The 20,860-nt window shown below is 40.3% G+C and overlaps 1 protein-coding gene across 1 annotated transcript in view; it reads right to left on the bottom strand.

The window, feature by feature from the left end:
- The window catches only part of ANTXR2 (ANTXR cell adhesion molecule 2), a 157,836-nt gene extending 146,171 nt beyond the window's left edge, over positions 1–11,665 (bottom strand). Inside the window, exons 1-3 of the mRNA XM_040480279.1 lie at positions 10,854–11,665; positions 10,044–10,115; positions 7,907–7,978 (exon numbers count right to left, since the gene is read on the bottom strand). Coding sequence (XP_040336213.1) covers positions 7,907–7,978; positions 10,044–10,115; positions 10,854–11,005 — 296 coding nt within the window. The 5' untranslated portion in view covers positions 11,006–11,665. The remainder of the gene's footprint in view (positions 1–7,906; positions 7,979–10,043; positions 10,116–10,853) is intronic.
- Between the last annotated feature and the right edge of the window lie 9,195 nt (positions 11,666–20,860).

Raw genomic sequence — 20,860 nt, 5'->3', positions numbered from 1 at the left:
ATTAGCCAGGAACATTAATTCTTGAAATATAAAATAGTAACTGTGAACAAAATGTAGCGATGCAGTAACTTTGTTGATCAGCCAATCAATTTTGATGATCAGCCAATTACATAGAATTATACAGTTTTTTTAATGTTTATTTATTTTGAGAGAGGGAGAGAGAATGCTTTCAAGCAGAGAGAGAGGGAGAGAGAGAGAATCCCAAGCAGACTCCACGCTCTGTACAGAGCCCAACGTGGGGCTCTATCCCATGACCCCAGGATCATGACCTTAGCCAAAATCAAGAGATGAACATTCAAGCTACTGAGTCACCCAGGTGCCCCAATTAAATGTTTTCTAGAAGGTAAAATTTAGCAGATTGAGTAGAATATGAAACACTGTTCTCAACGTGTTATTTTACATCTCTACAAATTACCAATAATTTACAATCCACTTAGCACTTTAGTCCTTAGTACTCTACCCGAGCTATTGCATATAAGGCACTTAGCAAAATCTCTGACACATAGTAAGTGCTCAATAAACTCCATCTACTACTTTTACTGCCTCCTTCCATTAATAAAACATGATACTGGGGCGCCTGGGTGGCTCAGTCAGTTAAGCCTCTGACTTCAGCTCAGGTCATGATCTCACGGTGCATGAGTTCGAGCCCCGCATAAGGATCTGTGCTGACAGCTCAGGGCCTGGAGCCTGCTTCGAATTCTGTGTCTCCCCTTCTCTCTGCCCCTCCCCTGCTCATGTTTGGTCTGTCTCTGTCTCTCAGAAAATAAACATTAAAAAAATAATAATAACAAAACACGATATTAACCAAGCTGATAAAATTAGAAAAAAAAATAATGAAGGAAAAACTGTTCATTCACTGAAATATACCCACTTTATTTAATCATGTTATTATATACTACTATACTACCTACTGCATGAAGGATAAACTGCAAAAAAGTAATTGCTCTCTACTAGCTCCTCAACTTAAAAAAATGTTTAAAGGTTACAAAGCAGGGAAGGAGTTATCTTCTAAGCACAAACATTGCTAATGCATTCTAATATCTTAGGAACTAACAGGTTTAGCTAACTTTATTGTACTTTATATAAAAACTTGCTCATTGTTTATTTAGCATGTCACTCTAAGACCAACATATGCCAATGTCTCCATGGCCCAAAGTCCAAACCAAAGAATCCAAGGTAACAGTCCTGGACTCAAAACTATCTGCTTACAAGATGCTCTGCACAATCTGTTTTTTGTGAAAAACATTCCCTCCAATTTAGTCTACACTTACTAATGTATGCTACATGGTTCACACCTGAAGTCCATACTCGCTGCAGTTTGTGTATATTTTTATGCCATTTCACTATACTTTACTGAGGCATGAGAAATTGACCTCTACATTTAACCACTTCAGTATGCGGGTTTGTCTCCCAGATCTGAGTAACAATGTATTTAATTTTCTAGAATATAAAGCAGATGTAGGACTGCACTGAAAGTAACTATTAGCACATCCATGACTAGAATCTGAGCTGCTATCTTGCCCAGATGTCTCAGGATTAGTACAATGTCTGGCCAAAACTTACTTTTGTAAGCAGAAGTAATTACTTCCCTAATATAATTAGCAACAACCAAAAAATTATAGTCACTTCTCACCTAATGCATGACGGATAAACTGCAAAAAAGTTTGTAAGAGAACAGAGTAAATTTGGAAGATGAATGCGTCTTTGAATTATGACACATTCTGATTAATTGTGAGATGTCGGGAAGAGGGAACATAGAAATTCTGAGGCAATGCAGTGGTTAAGTGCTTACACTCAGGAGTCAGACCTGGGAGTGAATCCCAGCTCTCACTACCTGGCCGTGTCACTTCGAGCAAATTCATCTGACGTCTCCATACTACTGTTAGAATCCTTGCACGTTAGGATGAAAATAACGATGGTAGTATACACTGATAACCTCCAAATCCCATCTCAGCCTGAGACCCCTTTCCACCCAACATCAGTTAGGCCTTCTCATGCATCATATGTCTTTAATCATCCCCACCTTGCTCTACGGGAGAAATGATTAGCTCCTTTTAACAGACAAGAATTGGCCGACAAAAGATGAAATTACTTGCCCAAGGTACACAACTAGTATATAGTTTCCATGTCTACTTGACTCAAGGTCCACTCCTGGTGTTTTCATTTTAACAAGGAGCTTTCAGGACCCTCCAAGGTAGCAATTGGATATGTTATTCCCAAATGCTTTCTCTCTAACCCCCCACTTTTTTTTAATTTGAGCATTTATTTAAATTTTTACAAATAATAAATTAATGTTGAAATAAAATTGAATAACCAAAGTGTAAGGAAATTAAAAAATTAAGATTCTCCCCACCCTGAATCTCACTGCGAAGACAGTATTGTCCTTAGCAGTTTGTTGCACATTTTCCAGACTTTTTTCCATGCATTTATGATCACACACACAGACACACACACACACACACACACACACACACACACACACACACCATAAGAACAGTTAAAGATTTTTGTTTTTATTTTAGAAAAATAATATCATACTTAGCAGACTGTTCCTGCTTTTCCCAATTAATGTATCTTAAATATATTTTCATGTTAATATATATGGATTTTCCAATTCATTTAATGACTACATAGTATCCCATTCTATATATATATGTTTTAATTACAGTATCAATTGATAAGCATCTAGATTGAATGTTTTTCACTATTATGAACGACACTGCAGTGTCCAATTTTGCACATACCTATCTTTGCACACTGGTGCTAGTATTTCAGTGGAACATGGTCCTTAAAAGTAGAAGGGCTGATAGGAACCTTCTAACCTTCTACAGATACTGCCAAATTTCTGTGCAAAATAAATGAATCAATTTATAAGTTCGCAATTCTTATGAAGGGCTATTTTATTACAAGTAAATTTTTAACTCAGATTTTAAGGAATTAGAAGAAATATTTTTAAATAACAGAAATGTATATATCATCTAAACTTAATCAAATGACTTCTATTTAATTTTCTGTAAGTTTGCCTATGGAAACTTCTCAGGTCAAACAATTATATGATTTATTTTTAATATGGGGATAAATATATTAAAAAGACAATCGGAGGGGCCCCTGGGTGGTTCAGTCGGTTAAGCGTCCAACTTCGGCTCAAGTCATGATCTCACCACTGGTGAGTTCTAGTCCCACTTCAGGCTTTGTGCTGACAGCTCAGAATCTAGAGCCTGCTTTGGAGTGTGTGTCTGCCTCTCTCTCTGCTCCTCCCCCCACTCATGAACACACACACACTCTCTCTCTCTCTCTCTCTCAGAAATAAACATTAAATCTTTTAAAAATATATTCAAAAAGAGAGAGTTGGAAATGTTTATAACTGATCTATAAGAATAGGAAAGAAAATCTAAGTCATCATTTCTCATTTCTCAAAGAAAGAAAATATATGACAGAACTTAATAATTCAGGTTCTAGTGTCAGACCAATTCAACCATTCATTCAACAAGTATTTGTTGAGCGTCTACTGTGTGCCAGGCTCTGTTGTGGTGTTGAATACATGAACGAACAAGACAAAGAAGACCCCTCTGCTCTCTCACAATTTATGGTAGGGTGATGGAGATAAAAATTAATTAATAGAACAATTTCAAAAACTGATAACCAAATAGAGTATTGTGACAGATTTCTGGGGAGGAGGGCCAGCGTTCCTGTAGACTTGATCCTGTAGGCTAGGGGTCTTAGAGAAGGGGACACATGGGATGGTGCCTAAATGGTAAGAATGAGCTGGCCAGGGGAAGTTCTGGGGCAGAGGGAGAACAAAATTTGTAATCTGGAAACAAGCTCAGTCGCCTCAGGGAATGGAAAGATCTGTGGGCTAAACTGCGGCACACAATGTTGTAGAGGAAGACCGGGTAAAGCCATCAGGTAGGGCTTTTAGGCCACCAGGAGACATGTGCCTTCTCTTCTAGGCCATTAGAACTGCCTTAAGCATGAGAGTGACATGCTCTACTTTACACTTTAGAAGAGCATTCTGGCTAATATACTGCTCCCCACGTATTAAGTGTATGTCCTTGGATAAGCTACATTACGTTTCTTAGCTGATATTTCCTCATTTGTAAAGTTAAGATAATAATAGTATGTATTACATGTATAAATATGAGGATGAAATGAGGTAATGAATGGAAAGCATTTTGCACACTGCCTAGCACATAATAACTGTTCACTAAATGTTTTCAACTAAATCACTTTTACATCATTAAGATCACATTGAACTGAAGTGAGCATGGTTCACCATCCCCAATTATGCAGCCTAATAGCAAAAAAATATCTTTTAAAATTAGTCCTGATTCAAATCTCTATTATTGGGAGGCTGGATTTGTCCATATTGAATCAACATGGCACTTTTCTCCTATCTGATCCTATGATACAGCCCTGAGCTATTTATGTGTATGTGCACACTCCTTCCTCCCACACACACTAGATTATTCATCTCTGTGTTGGTCCCAGAGCCCATAATGCTCAGTACATCATATATAAGGTAGGCAAGCAGGTAAGTAGGTAGGTGGAAGGATGGGCTAACAGATACACAGAGGACAAAAATCATGGGGGTGAGAGAAAAGAAGAAAGTATTTCACTGAAACACTTAAAAGAGTAAAGTTTTTGTATTATGAGTATGCAAAATGTATAACTGATCCCTTCTTGCCAAGTTTATTATTCTATTCATGTATTTGCATAGTAGTGGACCCCATGCTGAAACCCCATAAGAAGACGCTGCACTATCATAAGGACTTACTGCCTTCCAATCTTGATTCATCTCTACTGAAAATATTTAGCAATACTCTGAAAAACATGAAAGCAGTACTTCTCATAATAATCACGGTACTGTAGATTTATGAGCAACAGAACCAAAATTGTGAAATCTGCCATGTTTCCCATTTACCCGGCTCTCTTTGTGAGTGTGATATGTGACATCAAGAGTGTTCACATGTAGAATTCCAATTTCTGGGCTTTGAAACAAAGATCCACAATAGTAGCGGAAACATTTGTTCAGTGATTTTGCATCTAAATATGTGAAAGATTTCCACACACCAGAGAATGTGTAATAGATGACAAGTGACCCTATATCCAAATACACAGAACCACAGAAATTTGAGAAGTTACTGATTTAATAAAATAAAATTAGTGCAAGAACAACTAAGAAATAGTATCCTTTGTCCTGTGATATACAAAGTACTTTTTTATGCAATGTCTTATTTTGACCTTCATAACTCTCTTAAGAAAACAGCAGATAATCAATAATAAAAATTACAAAAAGAGAAAAAAAATATGGCCAACTATATCCGAAGTTCATGGACATAAAAACTGACACACTGAGTAGATGACTTGCCCCAAGTCTCTAAATCAGTACGTGGGACAGCTGTAATTGTAACCTAGGCCCTCTTAGTGCACTTTCTGCCATCCCATACTAGTTCAGCATGTCGCAAATAGTGCAATTCATTAAAACTGAATGTATCCCTATTTAAGAGAGAAAGGAGCAAACTGTATATAAGTTGCAAGTAGCATTATTGAAATTTCTCCTAGAATATTATAAATCCTTTCAAGCAGGACAATTGTCCCTTTAAATAAGCATAATTCCTTGCTAACCACTAAAATACTACACATTCCCTAGATCCAAACAATGATAATAGTACTAAATAATCACAACAACAAAGCTTTCATCTCCTGAATACAAACGTACCAGACTCTGTCCTGCATTCTCCACATTCACTGAATTTAGTTCTCACAACAATCTTATGAGGCGGATATTGTTATCACAACCATCATTGTCATCACTACGCAAATAAATGGACAAAACTGAGGCATCAAGAGATTAAGTATCTTGTCCATGACCATTTGGCTAGTACGTTGGTTCAGTGACTCTTAACTGCAAAATGCTGATGTTTATGCTGCCTCTTGAAATAGGAGCCTCTTTATCCCATTCCTTTCCTCAATTAGATTCAACCAGTGATAAAGGAAAAATCTCTAATTTAGATTAACGATTTAAACCATTTCCACGCATGTCTAAGCAATACCAATTTTGTTGACCAATGACTACACTTCATCTTCCAAGTGCTGGAAGATCCATATGTAAAGTGCCTAACAGAGAACCTGGCACAACATATGCAGGTGACAATTACTGAGAATCTACTATGTGTCTGGCATTATGCTAAGTGCTTTTCCCTGCATATGCACCCCATAAGTGTTAACACTGTTCTTTCTTTCTCTTAATGAATACACTCCATTAGAACTATCTGGATCCAAAGCTGTTTCTTTGAAAATTAAGCTGAGCAATGAACAAAATTTCTTCTCATGGAGGCAAACAGTATTAAATCACCAGGTATAGAAAGCTATTGTAGCTGGGTTATAAGGGACTACTATTGCTCTGGCTCTTGATGGCACACAGATGCATACAAGAAAGTATGGAAGGAAAGTATTGATGAGACGACTGAAGGCATAAGCTGGACTCCTCACCTACAGAGCTTATTTCCTCTCCAGAAAAAGTAAAACTTAAAGCACAAATAAATTATAAGTTCATACATGTATGTACATATATATGTATGTACTTAGGGGCACCTAAGTGGTTCAGTCGGTTGAGTATCTAACTCTTGGTTTTGGCTCAGGTCATGATCTCAGGTTCATCGGTTCAGGCCCCACGTCAGGCTCTTCATTGGCAGTATGGAGCCTGCTTGGGATTCTCTCTCTCCCTCTCTCCCCCTCCCATGTTCGTGCTCTCTCTCTCTCAAAATAAATAAATTAGGGGCGCCTGGGTGGTGCAGTCAGTTAAGCGTCTGACTTCAACCAGGTCACGATCTCACGGTCCATGAGTTCGAGCCCCACGTCAGGCTCTGGGCTGATGGCTCAGAGCCTGGAGCCTGTTTCCGATTCTGTGTCTCCCTCTCTCTCTGCCCCTCGCCCGTTCATGCTCTGTCTCTCTCTGTCCCAAAAATAAATAAACGTTGAAAAAAAAAAAATTTAAAAAATAAATAAATAAATAAATAAATAAATAAATTTAAAAAAAAAGAAAAAAGAAGTTTATATATATATATATATGTATATACATATGTATATGTACATATATATAAACATAATTTCCAAATTAATTCTGTGAAGTATAAATAAGTTCTTTCCCTGAGTCCTTTTAAATATTATGGTTCCTTAACTAAAATTTAAATAAAAAATTGAAACAAACAAATAAGAATTATGTTCTCTTGACATTTTTAAAGAAAAAAATAATTTATAAAAAAAGCTGTATTCAAGTATAACTTTTCAGAAATCTGCATATTAAGCAAAACACAGCTTTCACAAGATTATATATTTTTTCATTTACATGTATAATCTTTGTATTTGTATATCTTTATATATATTTAAACATATAATATATATTTTATTTGTATATATTTATAAATTTATATATAATATTATATGTATATACATTATAAATAAAACTAGCAAGTTCCTTTACAAGGATAAATATATTCAGCTTCGGTGGACCTCAGCATAAGACTGAAGATCTGTGATGTCTCCTGAATCTAGTAATTATACAAAGAGATCTATATCTCTCTCCTCCCTAATGTTCTGCAAATTCCTAGTTGATTAATATATTACATTTAAACAAGAAAGATGTAGAACTACTTATAGCACCACTAAGACAGAGATCTGGGTTTCATTGTACATTCCATGGACAATACGAATGATATTGATTTTCAGATTATCTGGTCTTTTATATTATGCATACCTCCTTTCCTTTCTATTAGTGAAGAGAGCTGAATTATCTGTGCATTTGTTTGAGTCCACTGAGAGGCCCGAATCACCACTTGGAAATATCAATCATTCCTTCCAGATTAGTCTCTACTAAGAGCCTACAGTGAAATGATAATGCACTAACCTGTCTCCAGTTAATGGCAAAATAATGGTTGCTTGAGAAGAAAATACAATGAAAGATAATCTCATTTGAGGGCTGCAAAATAAGAAAAGAGGCAGTTAAAACATTTTTAAAAGAAATATTGATACAATACAGATATATAGTTATGGAGTCTCAGTTAAAATCGGACTCTGATGGTCCAGGCTTCTTTTAAATAGAACTCCCTAAATAGATACACTAACTCTGCTTAACATTACTGCATAAGCCATTTTGGATTCAATCAGTGCTTCTCAGCACTCAAGCAATCCTCCATGACCCATAGGGCCACTTAAGGAAGAGACTAACTAGAAAGATAAATTCTAGGCCAATGTAAAATCCTTTTGTAGAAAACACTTCTTCCCTTGGTTCTACCTCATCTCCTTAAAGGAAGCCAGACCCTTCTGAGTGATTGTCATTAACAATATTTAGGGCTACGGAGCAGCTGGTTTGATTTAATCACCACAATTATGATAGGAGTTCAAACAAAAGCTATCTGGAAGTTAGAATACTTATAGAGTGCCATGGACAATGTGAAAGAGACCAAGCAATTAGTTTGATTAGACATTTTCAATTGCCCAAGTCTCAAACATCATATTTCTATATGGCAACACCTGCCCCAGTTAGCTACATCCTTTAAGCTTAGGCATTTATCTCACGTAATGGTTCTTGACTCCATGATACTCTATGCAACTATTACTAAGACCTGAAACTGCCCATAGGAAACAAAGATCTGTAAACTGAAGATCAGAATGATCTCAAAGACTTATCCATATTTGAAGTCATTCTCTGCAGCAGTCACCCTTTATTCACTTCCTACAATGTTTTATGAGTCAGTAACTAAGCAACTAAATTTGAGCCAGAGAACTGTGTATTACAGAATTCCAACGTGCAAACCAGACCAAATAAATAAAGGCCCTATTTCTTAAAAATGTTGTATTGAAAGGATCCGTTGCTTTCAATCAAAATCTGTGTGATACGTTCTGCACTCTCGGATTAAATCAGAAAATTTATAAACAACTGTCTCTACTGCCTTTAACATTTAAAGATATAGGGCTTATTTATTTTTCTTTCCTAGACAGTTTTACTTCAGACCCTGTCCAGAAATGAGAGTGTTATACTTGGCTTCTTAAGCAGGAGACTGATGATTGAACATGGACAAGCATACATTTTTATAGGGATAAGTTTACTGCTGCCAATAACCGAAAGCAAGGATTGCCTAGGCCTCTACAGATTGTTTGAAGTTACTTGCAACATGACTTTCAAAATGTTTTGATCATCCAAGCCTGTTTTACAGAAAACATTTGGGCTAACAAGACTGAAAGAAGCAATATTTAATGATACACTCCTTTTTGTGTCCTTTGCATTATCTTGATAAACTTGCATTTGCTCGTTGCATTTTTTTCCTTTAAAAAAAGAAGGAAAAAGAAGGCTCAAAAGCCTGGTGTCCTGGGGTTATTTTTAAACAGAGATGCCACTAATTTCTAGTTACCTCTAAATAAGAGAGTAAGCTGGATTTCATAGCAGTTATGCTTTTTATAGGAGAGAAAACCAGTCTTTCCTAGTAAGGCTTATTGCATATATAGAACAGTTAAATTTTAAACCAGCCACACACCCACACATTGGGTAAACACAACTCGTTTCTTTAAACACACACAAGTGCCTTTTCTGGTAGTGGGTTATTAACACATGTTCATTTGAAGTTTACCAACACTTTTTTTTTCTTAATGAGGACCTCTACAATGCTAAGAACTGTGTGGAAAGAAAAATATATTATGGATACTATTAGCATAAAATTTGTTTAATGTGATAAATTATGAGAAAGCATAACTTAAATTCAAAACAGATGAAAATTCAGAAAGGAAAAGACATTTGGAATAGTATTTGAAGATGCTTCCCCAGGGCCTGAGCCAAATTTCTGGGATCCAGATGATAAAAGCCCTGAACAACTGAAGGGCTGTCCTAATAACTACATGTATGTAATAATGATCTTGAGGCACTGAAAAATCAACATCTCAGTAAAGACTCTCCCTAAAAAGTTTTCAAAAAAGGGATACCTTACACTTCAGTCTACTTCCTTCCACCTCAAACCTCCCTGCCTAGGAAAGTAAAGTGGGAGAAATACCTCACAAATCTCTCTGTAAGTTGCTGGACAAAATTGTAAATTTCAATCCAATTGTTTGCCACACTCCCAGACCTGTAAAATGAAAACGAACTGATAAGAAAAAAACAAAAACAAAAACAAAAAATATTTACATAGGGTAACCTGACCTCCTCTTCAAGCAAAATTTAAGTGTATCAGTAGCTAAAACTTAGGCGCTAGAAGAATCAAGGAAATCAAGCCATCTTCTAGGACCACCTGCCCAATTGTTTGGAGTAGATCTCAACTCTTCAAAATAAACACAACCTCCCCTCACAGGAAATGAAAAACACCCTGAGTGTGTGGACCCTAGGTTTTCCTGGCCACAATGAAAGCGCAGTGATCAGGAGAAGACCAGGCAAACTAGCCAGTGTGGGGTAAGGACAAGGCGGGGGGGGGGGGGGGGGGGGGGGCGGGGCAAGCCCCCCCGGGGGGGGGAGTTGCGCAGACGGCTACCCCAAACAGATACGCTCCCATTTCCCAAGAGGCCCCAAGACTGGCAAACAGTGACTACCCCACTTCCCCAGAGAGCCCAGCAGCTCCGGGCTCCTACGATCACCTCCCCCCCGCCCACAACACACACGTACACACACACACACACACACACACACTCACACACGTACACACACACAGCCGGCACAGATAAGAAAGCGCTTGCCCTTTGGACAGGGCACAAAGTACCCGTCCTCGGGTTTCCAACACCCCTCCCCAGAGAGCAGACACATCTCTGTCTCCTCAGCCACAGCTCATCCAGTGCCACCAACAGAAGACCCTGGACCTCCCTCCGGCACTCACTTGTCCAGGACGAAGTAGAGATCAAAGGCTCCTCTGCAGGAGGGCTGCTCCTGGGCGCTCACCAGCCCCCCAGGACAGCTGAGCACCAGCAGCCACAGCCCAGGGACCAGCCAGCTCCCGGGACTGCGGGCCAGGGACAGCCCCGCCACCATCCTGCGGCCAGGGGCCTGCGACTGCCTCCTGCTCGCAGCCCCCTCGACTGGACTCGGTGGGGACGCTAAGGTGGCAGGAGTTACCAGGGACGCACCCTGGGGTGGGGGCCAGCGAGCAGCGAGGGCGCCGGCGCCCGGGGCAGCAGGACCCACTAACTGACTGAGGGAGGGAGAGAGGAAGGGAGGGAGGTCCTAGGAGGACAAAGGGAGACACTGCAACCGCCGCAGCTGCCGCCGGAACTCTTGACGAATCCCAGTGGAAGAGCGATCCAGTCCTCCCCCTCCGCAGAGTTCCTGCAGACAATGAGGGCCCACGGCGACAGCGCTCAGGAGAAGTTCGCTCCAGGCTTCTGGCCGAGCCTTTAGCGGCAGCCGCGGACCCCGACCCGAAGCCCCATTCCGCCCGGAGCGCTGATGTCCGGCGGCTGCAGTGCCGGGCGGGGCAGGCGCCCTCGGGACGCGGGGACGGCCGCGCAAACTTGCAGCGGAGATCCCCGTCCGCTCGTTCCCTTCCTCCGGCGGCCCGACTCCCCCCGCCCGCGCTCCAAACTTTCTTCCCAGTGTTCTGCTCTGGCGCGGCGCAGCCGGGCGGTCCCCTTTAGGGGAGGAGGCAGAGCGGGCCCTGGGGCTAGCGATTCCAGGGAAGCCGCTTCAATCAAGGCCAAGAGCAAGATCTGGCCAGGTCTCTCTCTGTGTGTCAGCCTGCGTCTGAGGGCGGGGGCGGGGCCTGATCTGAAAGCACACACGCACACTTGTGGGTTCGTGCCTGAGTTCAAGTTGACTAACGTTTGCCAGATTTTGAAAGGGGAAAAGGAGTTTACAAAAACAAGTGTCCCCTAGATACTAAACATATCCGTATAGCCTGCAGGCCTGGCCTATTTCAGCAGCTGTGCAGAAAGGCACTCTGTGTTTGCGAGACCAAAGCCTAGCAATTCCAAGGGAGGTGGTGGCCTCCGCCCCACCCCCACTACCGCCGGCGCCCTCGCAGCTGTACTTGCTGCGGGTCTACCTCCCTAAGGCAACTTCCTCTTTGTAAACCTGGTTTGTAGTTTCAACTTGCAGAGCCAAAACGGGCGGGGGCGGAGGGCAGAAAGGGCGGGGGGGGGGGGGGGGGGGGAGGAGAAGCCTCCGCAGAACTCGTTAGGAGCGGAAAGTTGTACCTCAAAATATTCCATCCAACTGGCGTTACCCCCAAGTTCCAAATAATTAAGAATTTCATCCCCTGGCAAGGTAGGCCGTCTTTGTCAATCTTGGGCCGGGGCTGAAGGTCCAAGGGCACTCACATTCTCTGCTTACTCATTCTGCACTTCCTCCCGTCTTCTCCCCATCACCTCCACCTGTGACCTCCCCGTTGTTGAAAATGGCTTTTAGAACTTGAAGTTTCACTGGTATGATGAAAGGGGAAAATGAAGTATCCCCTCCTCCTTTATATTTTATTTAAATCGATGCTTTATGATAAAAAGTTCATGTAGTACTTAATCATATACTACCTTTTAGCATCTCGTTTGTTGTCATACGCATTTAACTTTTCACTTCCATTACCTTTGATATACAACCAGATTTGTAAGCTCTTTGAGGATAGAAACCAGGCACTTTAAAAAGGTTTACTGAGTACCAACTATCTATTAAGCACTGTTCTAGGACTTACAGTGAAGGCACAGAACAAGAGCAGTCTGGTTGAGAAGGAAAAGCAGACAAAAATAAGTAAATGTCCATATTAGCAGGTGGTTTGCAGAGATTTCAAATATGGCAATATGACAGGGAATGACTGACTAGGTGACTAACAAAAGGCAGCCAGCTCTTCCAAGAACCAAAACGGAAATCCCTAGATTTTGCAGGTCACCATAGGCATTAGCTTAGCACATTTAAGAAACAGAAAGGAAAGCAGTATGGCTACAGCTTTGTGGGTAAGATGAAGTAAGAAAGGCAGGCTGTGGGCAGATTATGTGGTGCTTTGTAAATTGTGATAAACAATTCAGATATTTTACATTACATTACATTTATATTCTATTAAGTGTGATAGAAGCCCATTAGAGGAGTTTAGCCTCTGGGATGGGGTAGAGGATAAAGTACTATGATCTATGTTTTTCAAAAATCTTTCTGGCTGATATGCCACAATGTATTTGGAAGCAACAACAATGAAAGCAAGGAGGCCAGTCAGGAACTATTTCAGTATCAGGGCACAGTAAAACAGTACTTGGACCATCGCCCCTACAGCAGCTTAACTGAGGGATATGAATGGACAAAAGCTTTAATAAACCCAGACAGGAGCACCTGGGTGTCTCAGTCGGTTGAGCGTCCAACTTTGGCTCAGGTCATGATCTCACAGTTTGGTTTGTAAGTTCAAGCCTTGCATGGATTTCTCTGCTGTCAGTGCAGAGCCCACTTTGGATCCTCTGTTCCCCTCCCTCTCTTACCCTCCCCCTCCTTCTTAGGCTCTCTCACTCTCTCTGTCTCTCTCAAAAATAAATAAGCATTAAAAAAAAAAAAAACACAAAAAAACAGACAGACCCACAGTCTGGAAATATTTGCTACCTGGAGATGGAAATTCCAGGACCATCCACTGGATGTACCACTTCTTACCTGTTGGGGTAGGGAGGGTACTGATAGGACAAGTGGTTGACTGAACGAATGGAAGATCATTTAGCCTTCTGTTAGAATAAACACATTGTGTTCAAATAATTGAGCTCCAGAAGAAAGTCTAAGGAAAGGGATGACTGTATTAAAAGAATCCTAAATCTTTCCTTCCTCCTTGGCTTCATCTTTTCTTGAGGTTCTGAAATTTTAATTCCTCTGTAGCCATCAGGTCTCCAGGGATTTGCTATCACCTTTTGTTTCACATTTGGGTCCAACTATAGATACACTAATCTCCTTGACTTCCCACAACAAAGCTGAAACAGGCTGACCTTTTCAGGAAACTTGTATTAACAGCTTTTTAACATCTCTTGTCGAGGTTTTTAGTGTTCACCGTTGGTTAAAACTGGTCTCCATTTTCAACTTTTAATCAAGATAAAATCAAAGGTATGATATACCTTTAGCAATTAATACTGTATCAGTATGTGACTGAATAAAACCTGGGAGAAAAATCTGACAGAAAGTAATAACAACTGGTTTAAAAGGGGACAGAAGGTGAGGAAATAAGAGACAGGATGCCAACTATGTTCTCTATCTTCATGATGAAGTATTTTAAACTCACATTTATTGGCTTTCTTTCCCCTAGCTTCTTGACTCATAACCTGCTCATCTTCTGGGACCACACACACTAATCTAAGGATCTATCTTGTCCAGGCCTACACTAAAACAAAATATCTTGGACTTAAAACTTGTTCTTCCTCAAAATTCCCTGGACCGCCTCAGGTCTCCTTACTTAGTCCTTCTTTCCTGACTATGAGACCAGCAAAGCCGATGGAATACTAAAGCATATTACCATTCTTTTGGTTATTTGTTTGGGTAATTAATTGAGCCCAGTTCTGGAACTTTTTTTCATTTCACTCATTTGCTCATGGAAGACCTATAATAAAGCAGGGAATTGGCCTTGCCTAGCAGAAACCAATAATTAATCAAATCTCTTTCATCTAGTAAAAATTAGGGAAAGGTCATTAATTATGGAGGCAACCAGCTGTCCAGATTTTCCCCAGACTGAGGGGTGTCCAAGGAGATAGGGCTTTCGGCACTAAAACTGGAGCAGTCCCTGGGGTGGTCCATGGCAAAGGAGGCTGTTGGTCACTCTGTTTCCAAGCAATAATGAGGGACAGTGTAAGCAAGGGAAGGTTTGGGAACTTCACCAAGCCATGAAGAAGGAGCAGTATCGACAGCAACCCTCTCTGTTCCCATCTAACAGGTAAGAGGCCTCCCTCGGGCAGTGTGTCAGCTGGACGCTAGCCAGGTAAGGTTTCAAGCTGACCTTTTTTGCCTCATGACAGACATGCTGGGACCCTGTGTGACTTTCCAAATCAAGAATAGGATGCAGAATGCAGACGTCTAAGCAGAAAGAGAGAGGTTAGACTGAGGTATTTAGATACACAAATCTAAAATAATTCTCTTTTATCAAATTATCTGGATTTCTGCTGAAGTATTTTGCTTCACAATCCATGCAAGCATCCATTCTTTGAAAATTACTATTTGTACCAAACCAAACTTCTAATTCCATGTTAGAATCTATTACCGTGTTACATAAAATATGCTAATAAGTTCAAAAACATTTTAGACTCAGTATCATGCAGTTAGACTTGCTGGAGATTGACACTTGATAATTAAAACTGTTCACTATCATTGTCTATCTTCTTTACCTACAGAGCTCCTATGGAATTCATGTTAGATTTTATTTATTTATTTATTTATTTATTTATTTGTTTATTTATCTACTTACTTATCTATTTATTTATTTACTGACTTTCCTTTAATTAATGTTTATTGATATCTACTGTGTAACTATTAATGTTCTAAGCACAAATCTTATATTCCCTGTTCTCAGGAGTTCACCTTTCCAATATGCTATCACCAAGTTTTTTCCATCTCCCCCAAAGCCCACAAACAACTGACAGAAAGGGCAAATAAATGACAATAAACAGGAAAGTAAAATAAAATACACGTATCCTATATGTGTAAAAAAAAAAATCATATAATCGGGGCGCCTGGGTGGCTCAGTCAGTTAAGCATCCGACTTCGGCTCAGGTCATGATGTCGCAGCTTGTGAGTTTGAGCCCCGCATCAGGCTCTGTGCTGACAGTTCAGAGCCTGGAGCCTGCTTTAGATTCTGTGTCTCCCTCTCTCTCTATACCACGCCCACTCACACTCTGTCTGTCTCTCTCAAAATAAATAAACATTAAGTTTTTTTTTTAAATCATATAATCTATATTGTTTTCAGTAAATATCTTTGTATGACATCCACAATGACAAATATGACTCTCCTGGAAGTTAAGTACCACACTGGAAGTGATTCATATCCACATTACATGTGGAGTGATTCATTACATGGTATCTACAGTGATTCAGAGGAAGAAAATAAATCTTCAGTATCTATAGGTGACAAAGCTTATTTAACTTTTATAGAATACAGTCATTACAAGTAGATTTCCCCAGTATCTGAACTAGTTCCTGAGAGTGAAGGAAATGTTTTGGGAAGGTTTGATTACTCCTAAATTAACATCTCTATGTATGACAACGGGGTCTGCATTTGGGATTAAGTGTATTTTAAATCCAGTTTCCCAGAACCAGATGTGAGACTCTGAGATTTGCATGCAGGATGTATCCTGGAGCATGCTCTCAGGAGCAAAATGTTGGAGGGGTGAGGGAAGCAGGATGGTCAGAGGGAAGGTTGAAGCATGGCACAATTGCAAAGGAAGTCTCAGCCAACCCCAGTGGCAGCTCTGGAGTTCAGAATGGTCTTTTACAATGGTCCTGAATTGAGTGGGGCAATGCGGCCAGTGTTTGTGTCCCCTCACGGACCAGTCATTAAATGTGGGCTGCCCCTACAGAGGAAGCATACCCTTGGGCAAAGCAGCTTCCTCTGGCTTAGGGCCAGTATAAGAAGAACTTCAGCTGGGAGCTGTCAGCAGCCAAGCTCCTGGCTGTGGGGAATGAGTGCCTCAGTTCTGAAGCAGGAATCTAGGTGATGCAGCCACAGCGTCCAGAACATCCACAAAAAGCCAGGAGACGTGGCAGCTTGGGTGACGAAAGCCTTATTTCGTGTGTAATGTCAGATCTTCACAAACTAGGTCAGGCTCAGAAGGGTGTCCTGGAATGATAACATCATGTATCTGTCTCCCTTCTCCAGATCAGTTTTTCAGTGCTCAGTGGAATGCCTCTATAGTAGTATTATAGTCATATCCTGTCTTCCTACACCTACACACTTCAATGTGACTTATTTTCTGAAGTGTAAAGCCAATCACATTAATCACCTACCTAACAACTGCCAATGAGAGACCGCTTCCAAACGATTTAAGGCCCTCCACAACAGCAGCACAGATTAGCTCTCTATCCTTACCTCTGACAAGTCCCTCACATACACTAGGCTCCAGAGGAACCATGATAGTCACTGTACTATCATATATACAACTGCGCCTTTGAGTCTCACCTCATTTGGGCCCCGTTACCTGACATCATGTTCCAGGTGTCAAATTCGATCTCTTCTTTCTCTTCCTCTCCATTCCCTTACAGAACAATTCAGGCCGAAAGCCATTAGGTGGGTGCAAGCAAACAGTGTCAGGGTGGACAGGAGCTATAGTAGTCTAGAGCAGGGTGTCAGAAGCCAAGCAGATTGAGGAATATCCTCCTGGTGCAGGGAGGGGCTTGCCTGGCATGGGGTGTTGGAGCCCAAGAAGAAGAAGAGAAATGTCCACATGGGACGGTAGTGGCCTAACATGAGGAGTCAGAGAATGGCCCAGGTGAGGAGATCATCTCTGAGTGTGTATGTGTGCATGTGTGTAGCCGTAGCACTGTCCAATATGAGGTTCCTGAGCCTAAGAGAGGAGAGAAGAACTTCTGTACAAGAGGGATGGTCATTGCGGAGTAGCTGGAGTCCAAGCATGGACTTCCATGCAGGCATGTCACCCCCACTGCAGGGTATCAAAGCATGAAAAGGAGAGGAGAGAGTCTATACTGGAAGACAAGCTGTCCAGAATGTTGGAACCTGAGTGGGGCAATAAGGCAGCTGGTAGCACAGTGCAGGGTAGAAGAACCAGCAGTGTGAAGAGGAATTCTGCACAAGGGAACCAGCTTGATGTGGAGCTGAACCCAAACAGAGTAAGGAGAGCTTCAGAAGAGGGAGCAGACTGGCAGGGGATACTGAAACCCAAGTAATATAGAGAGGACTTTTTTGCAAATGTTACCCCCCCCCACAGGGTGTAGAAAGTGCCCAGGCAATGCAGCAGCCAGGTACAGAGTGACAGAGTCTGAGTGGGGGTGCAGGGTGGTGACAATGTCAGAATTCCTGCAGGATGAAGGAATCAGTGTTGGGGGGAAGATAGCAGTGGTGACAAGAAAGTGGTTACATACAGAAGGATTGATAAATTAAGTAAATACAGATAGTGGAAGCTACATTTTTCACCATCAGATAAGGAAGTTACAAATTAGGAAATGGGAAAATAGTTATTCTCATAAGTCCTTGACACATCTTGACACAACTTGATTCATCTTCCAGTTTTCAAATTCTAGTCATTTTGCTGTTCATCAGCATCCCAGCTAGGGAAGAAGTGAGAATCAAAGAAAACAGAATAGAAAAAGTTGCCTGCAATGGAGGACACAATGAATGCACTCACTGGACATCTAACTACCATGTTTTTCTGCATGCTAGAAAAAACTTAATGTGGGCATCTCCTAAACTGCCCTATAGGCAGGTCTCCTTGTGGTTTAGAATCCACCCATATATGCTTATGCCAGACTTTGAATCAGAACCAAGTTTCAGGAGGAGAGATGACGGCATGAAGTATCCTTTTTGCTGGTGCAGGTCACAGCAACGAAGGTGTGTGCGAGAGGCAGCATCTGGGACTCTTTAGGTGATTTCCTGGCCCACCTCCTCCCTGATCTCCACAGAGCAGGCAGGCAGCTCCCTTACAGCCCAGTGTGGACTGCACTTGAAGAGTTGTTCCTGAACTCGGCCTTCACTTTCCTTCTTCAACAATCCACATGACTCTCTAAGCTGTTTACACTCCTTAACAAATACCTTTCATTTAAAGAAGCTATACTACATTCTGTTTTTAAAGACATCTACAATTTCTAACATTATGTAATCTCTGTGAACCTTAAGTTAGTCACTTTGCTGGCATCTATAATTGCAATAAAAGGTTGTAAATGGAAGAAAAAAGATAAGAAATTGTGAATTTTTGAATTACCCCTTGCATTTATTTGACATAATTCTTCTCCTTGATAAACTCAGATACTCTGGTGAAAAAGAGACATTAGATTTTAAAAAAGAAGATCCAATCGACTTCTTTGAGAATCTTGCAAGATAAGTACAAATCTTCTTAGCTGATTATGGACACAGAAGTAGGAATTTTAAATAACAAATTCAAAGAATGGGAATGACTGTAGATAGAAACAGACAACTCAGAAGGGATACAAAACAAGTTACAGATAGGAATGCTTAAAATTGCAAAGGACATAAGTAATCTTTCAATTTGCTTCTCCCAGGCTATTTTAAACAAACAAGTTGCATGTTTACACCTACTTTTAAGAGGTTACAATACAGGATAGCTTGGAAGAATTTAAATTATCCTTGTAATATTTATTTTATTATGTATTATAATAGTATAAAACTTGGAAAATAATACAAGTGAATTTTGATAACAATTAATAGTTTTTAAGATACTTCTATCTACCTTGTCTTTTTTAAAATGTTTATTTATTTTTGAGAGAGAGAGAGAGAGAGAGAGAGAGCGAGCATGAGTGGGGGAGAAGTAGAAAGAGAGGGAGACACAGAATCCAAAGCAGGCTCCAGGCTCCGAGCTGTCAGCTCAGAGCCTGACCTGGGGCTCGAACTCACAAGCAGTGAGATCATGACCTGAGCCAAAGTCAGACACTTAGCCGACTGAGCCACCCAGGTGCCCCTATCCTCATTGTCTTTTTGATAAATATTTCAAATTTTCAACCAGCTGGCCTTAGATGCTGGGTGCATTAAAAATTAACAGTATTTCAATCTTAATTCTTCCTTATCTCTCACCTCAAAAGAAACAAACAAATAAAAAAGACTGAATGACCCTGGGAATTATACCTAAGGATGATACCTAAATGACAGAGTTCCTAGCTAATCCATTCAGCTGGGAAATTCAAGTTCGTTTTTTTTTTTTTCTTGCCTGCAATCCGCCATGGGAAAGGGGCATCCTAGACCTTGTCTCCACCATTATCATAAAGCAAAAGAAAAAAAATTAAGTCTCTTCTAAGCTAAGCACTAATTTAAAGATTTTGTAGGCAACATGAAAAAGAAAACTTTTTTTTTTGCTTGTTTCAAACTTTTTTATATAACATTTAAACAGTCACAGTGTTTCTGCTCCAAGATATTTAAGCTTTGGTATAAACTATTTTTTTAGATAAAAAAGTTTGAAATGTAATTTTGCTATTTGGAGTGCCTACCATAAGTACTACAATTAAAAAGATTTTTCATAGTTTGAGTCCTTGTGTTTCTCATGGAAACCGCTTGATTAGTGCATATCCAACTTTATTTTAACAGCACATATGGCACATAGATTATCTATCCCAGTTTTCTTGGGAAGTTCTTTGAAAGGAGCAGTAGGAAAGTTGTCAATCCCCAAATGGCCAATGGGTTTCATATGTAGCAAATTTGGCTAGCAAAAATACAACTTAAGTTCAATAATATTGGACCACAAGTGCCTGAGGATAATTTTTAAAGATAACTAAACCAGAGGTTTGCTTTTGACCCTGATCTTTTTACAGAGTTCATATAGCTTCATCAAATAAATGGAACTTCAATTGAAAAAATTCATTTTTACAAATGTTTTAAATGTATTAATCAAATAACTATTTAATCCTTACTCTCTGCAAAGCACTGATCTTTGGGATACCCAGAGTCTGTTAAGAAAGATACCCTAGTTATATATTTTACCGATTGAACTAAGATACTTAAACAAATAACCATAAGACCAAGAGTAAAGTGACATGATAGAGGGCAATAGAAATTCCAAAGAATGAGAAATTACTCTTAGCTGGAGAGATCAGGATTAATAAAAGAAAGAGCATTTAAACTGCATCTTAAAAGATAGGTAGTACTTTTAAGATTAGTGCAGACAAAGGGATGAAAGCTCCAGGAGGAAAAGGCATAACCAGCTTCCATCTGAGGGTGAGGAGTGATAGAAGGATAGCATCAGTTACTGAGTTGAGTACAAGAGCAAGCATATTTTT

Source organism: Herpailurus yagouaroundi, unplaced genomic scaffold (genome assembly GCF_014898765.1).
Source record: "Herpailurus yagouaroundi ecotype Mexico unplaced genomic scaffold, PumYag 28, whole genome shotgun sequence".
NCBI lineage: Eukaryota > Metazoa > Chordata > Mammalia > Carnivora > Felidae > Herpailurus > Herpailurus yagouaroundi.
Note: the sequence above shows the minus strand (reverse complement) of the source record. Positions and strands in the feature narration are given on the sequence as shown.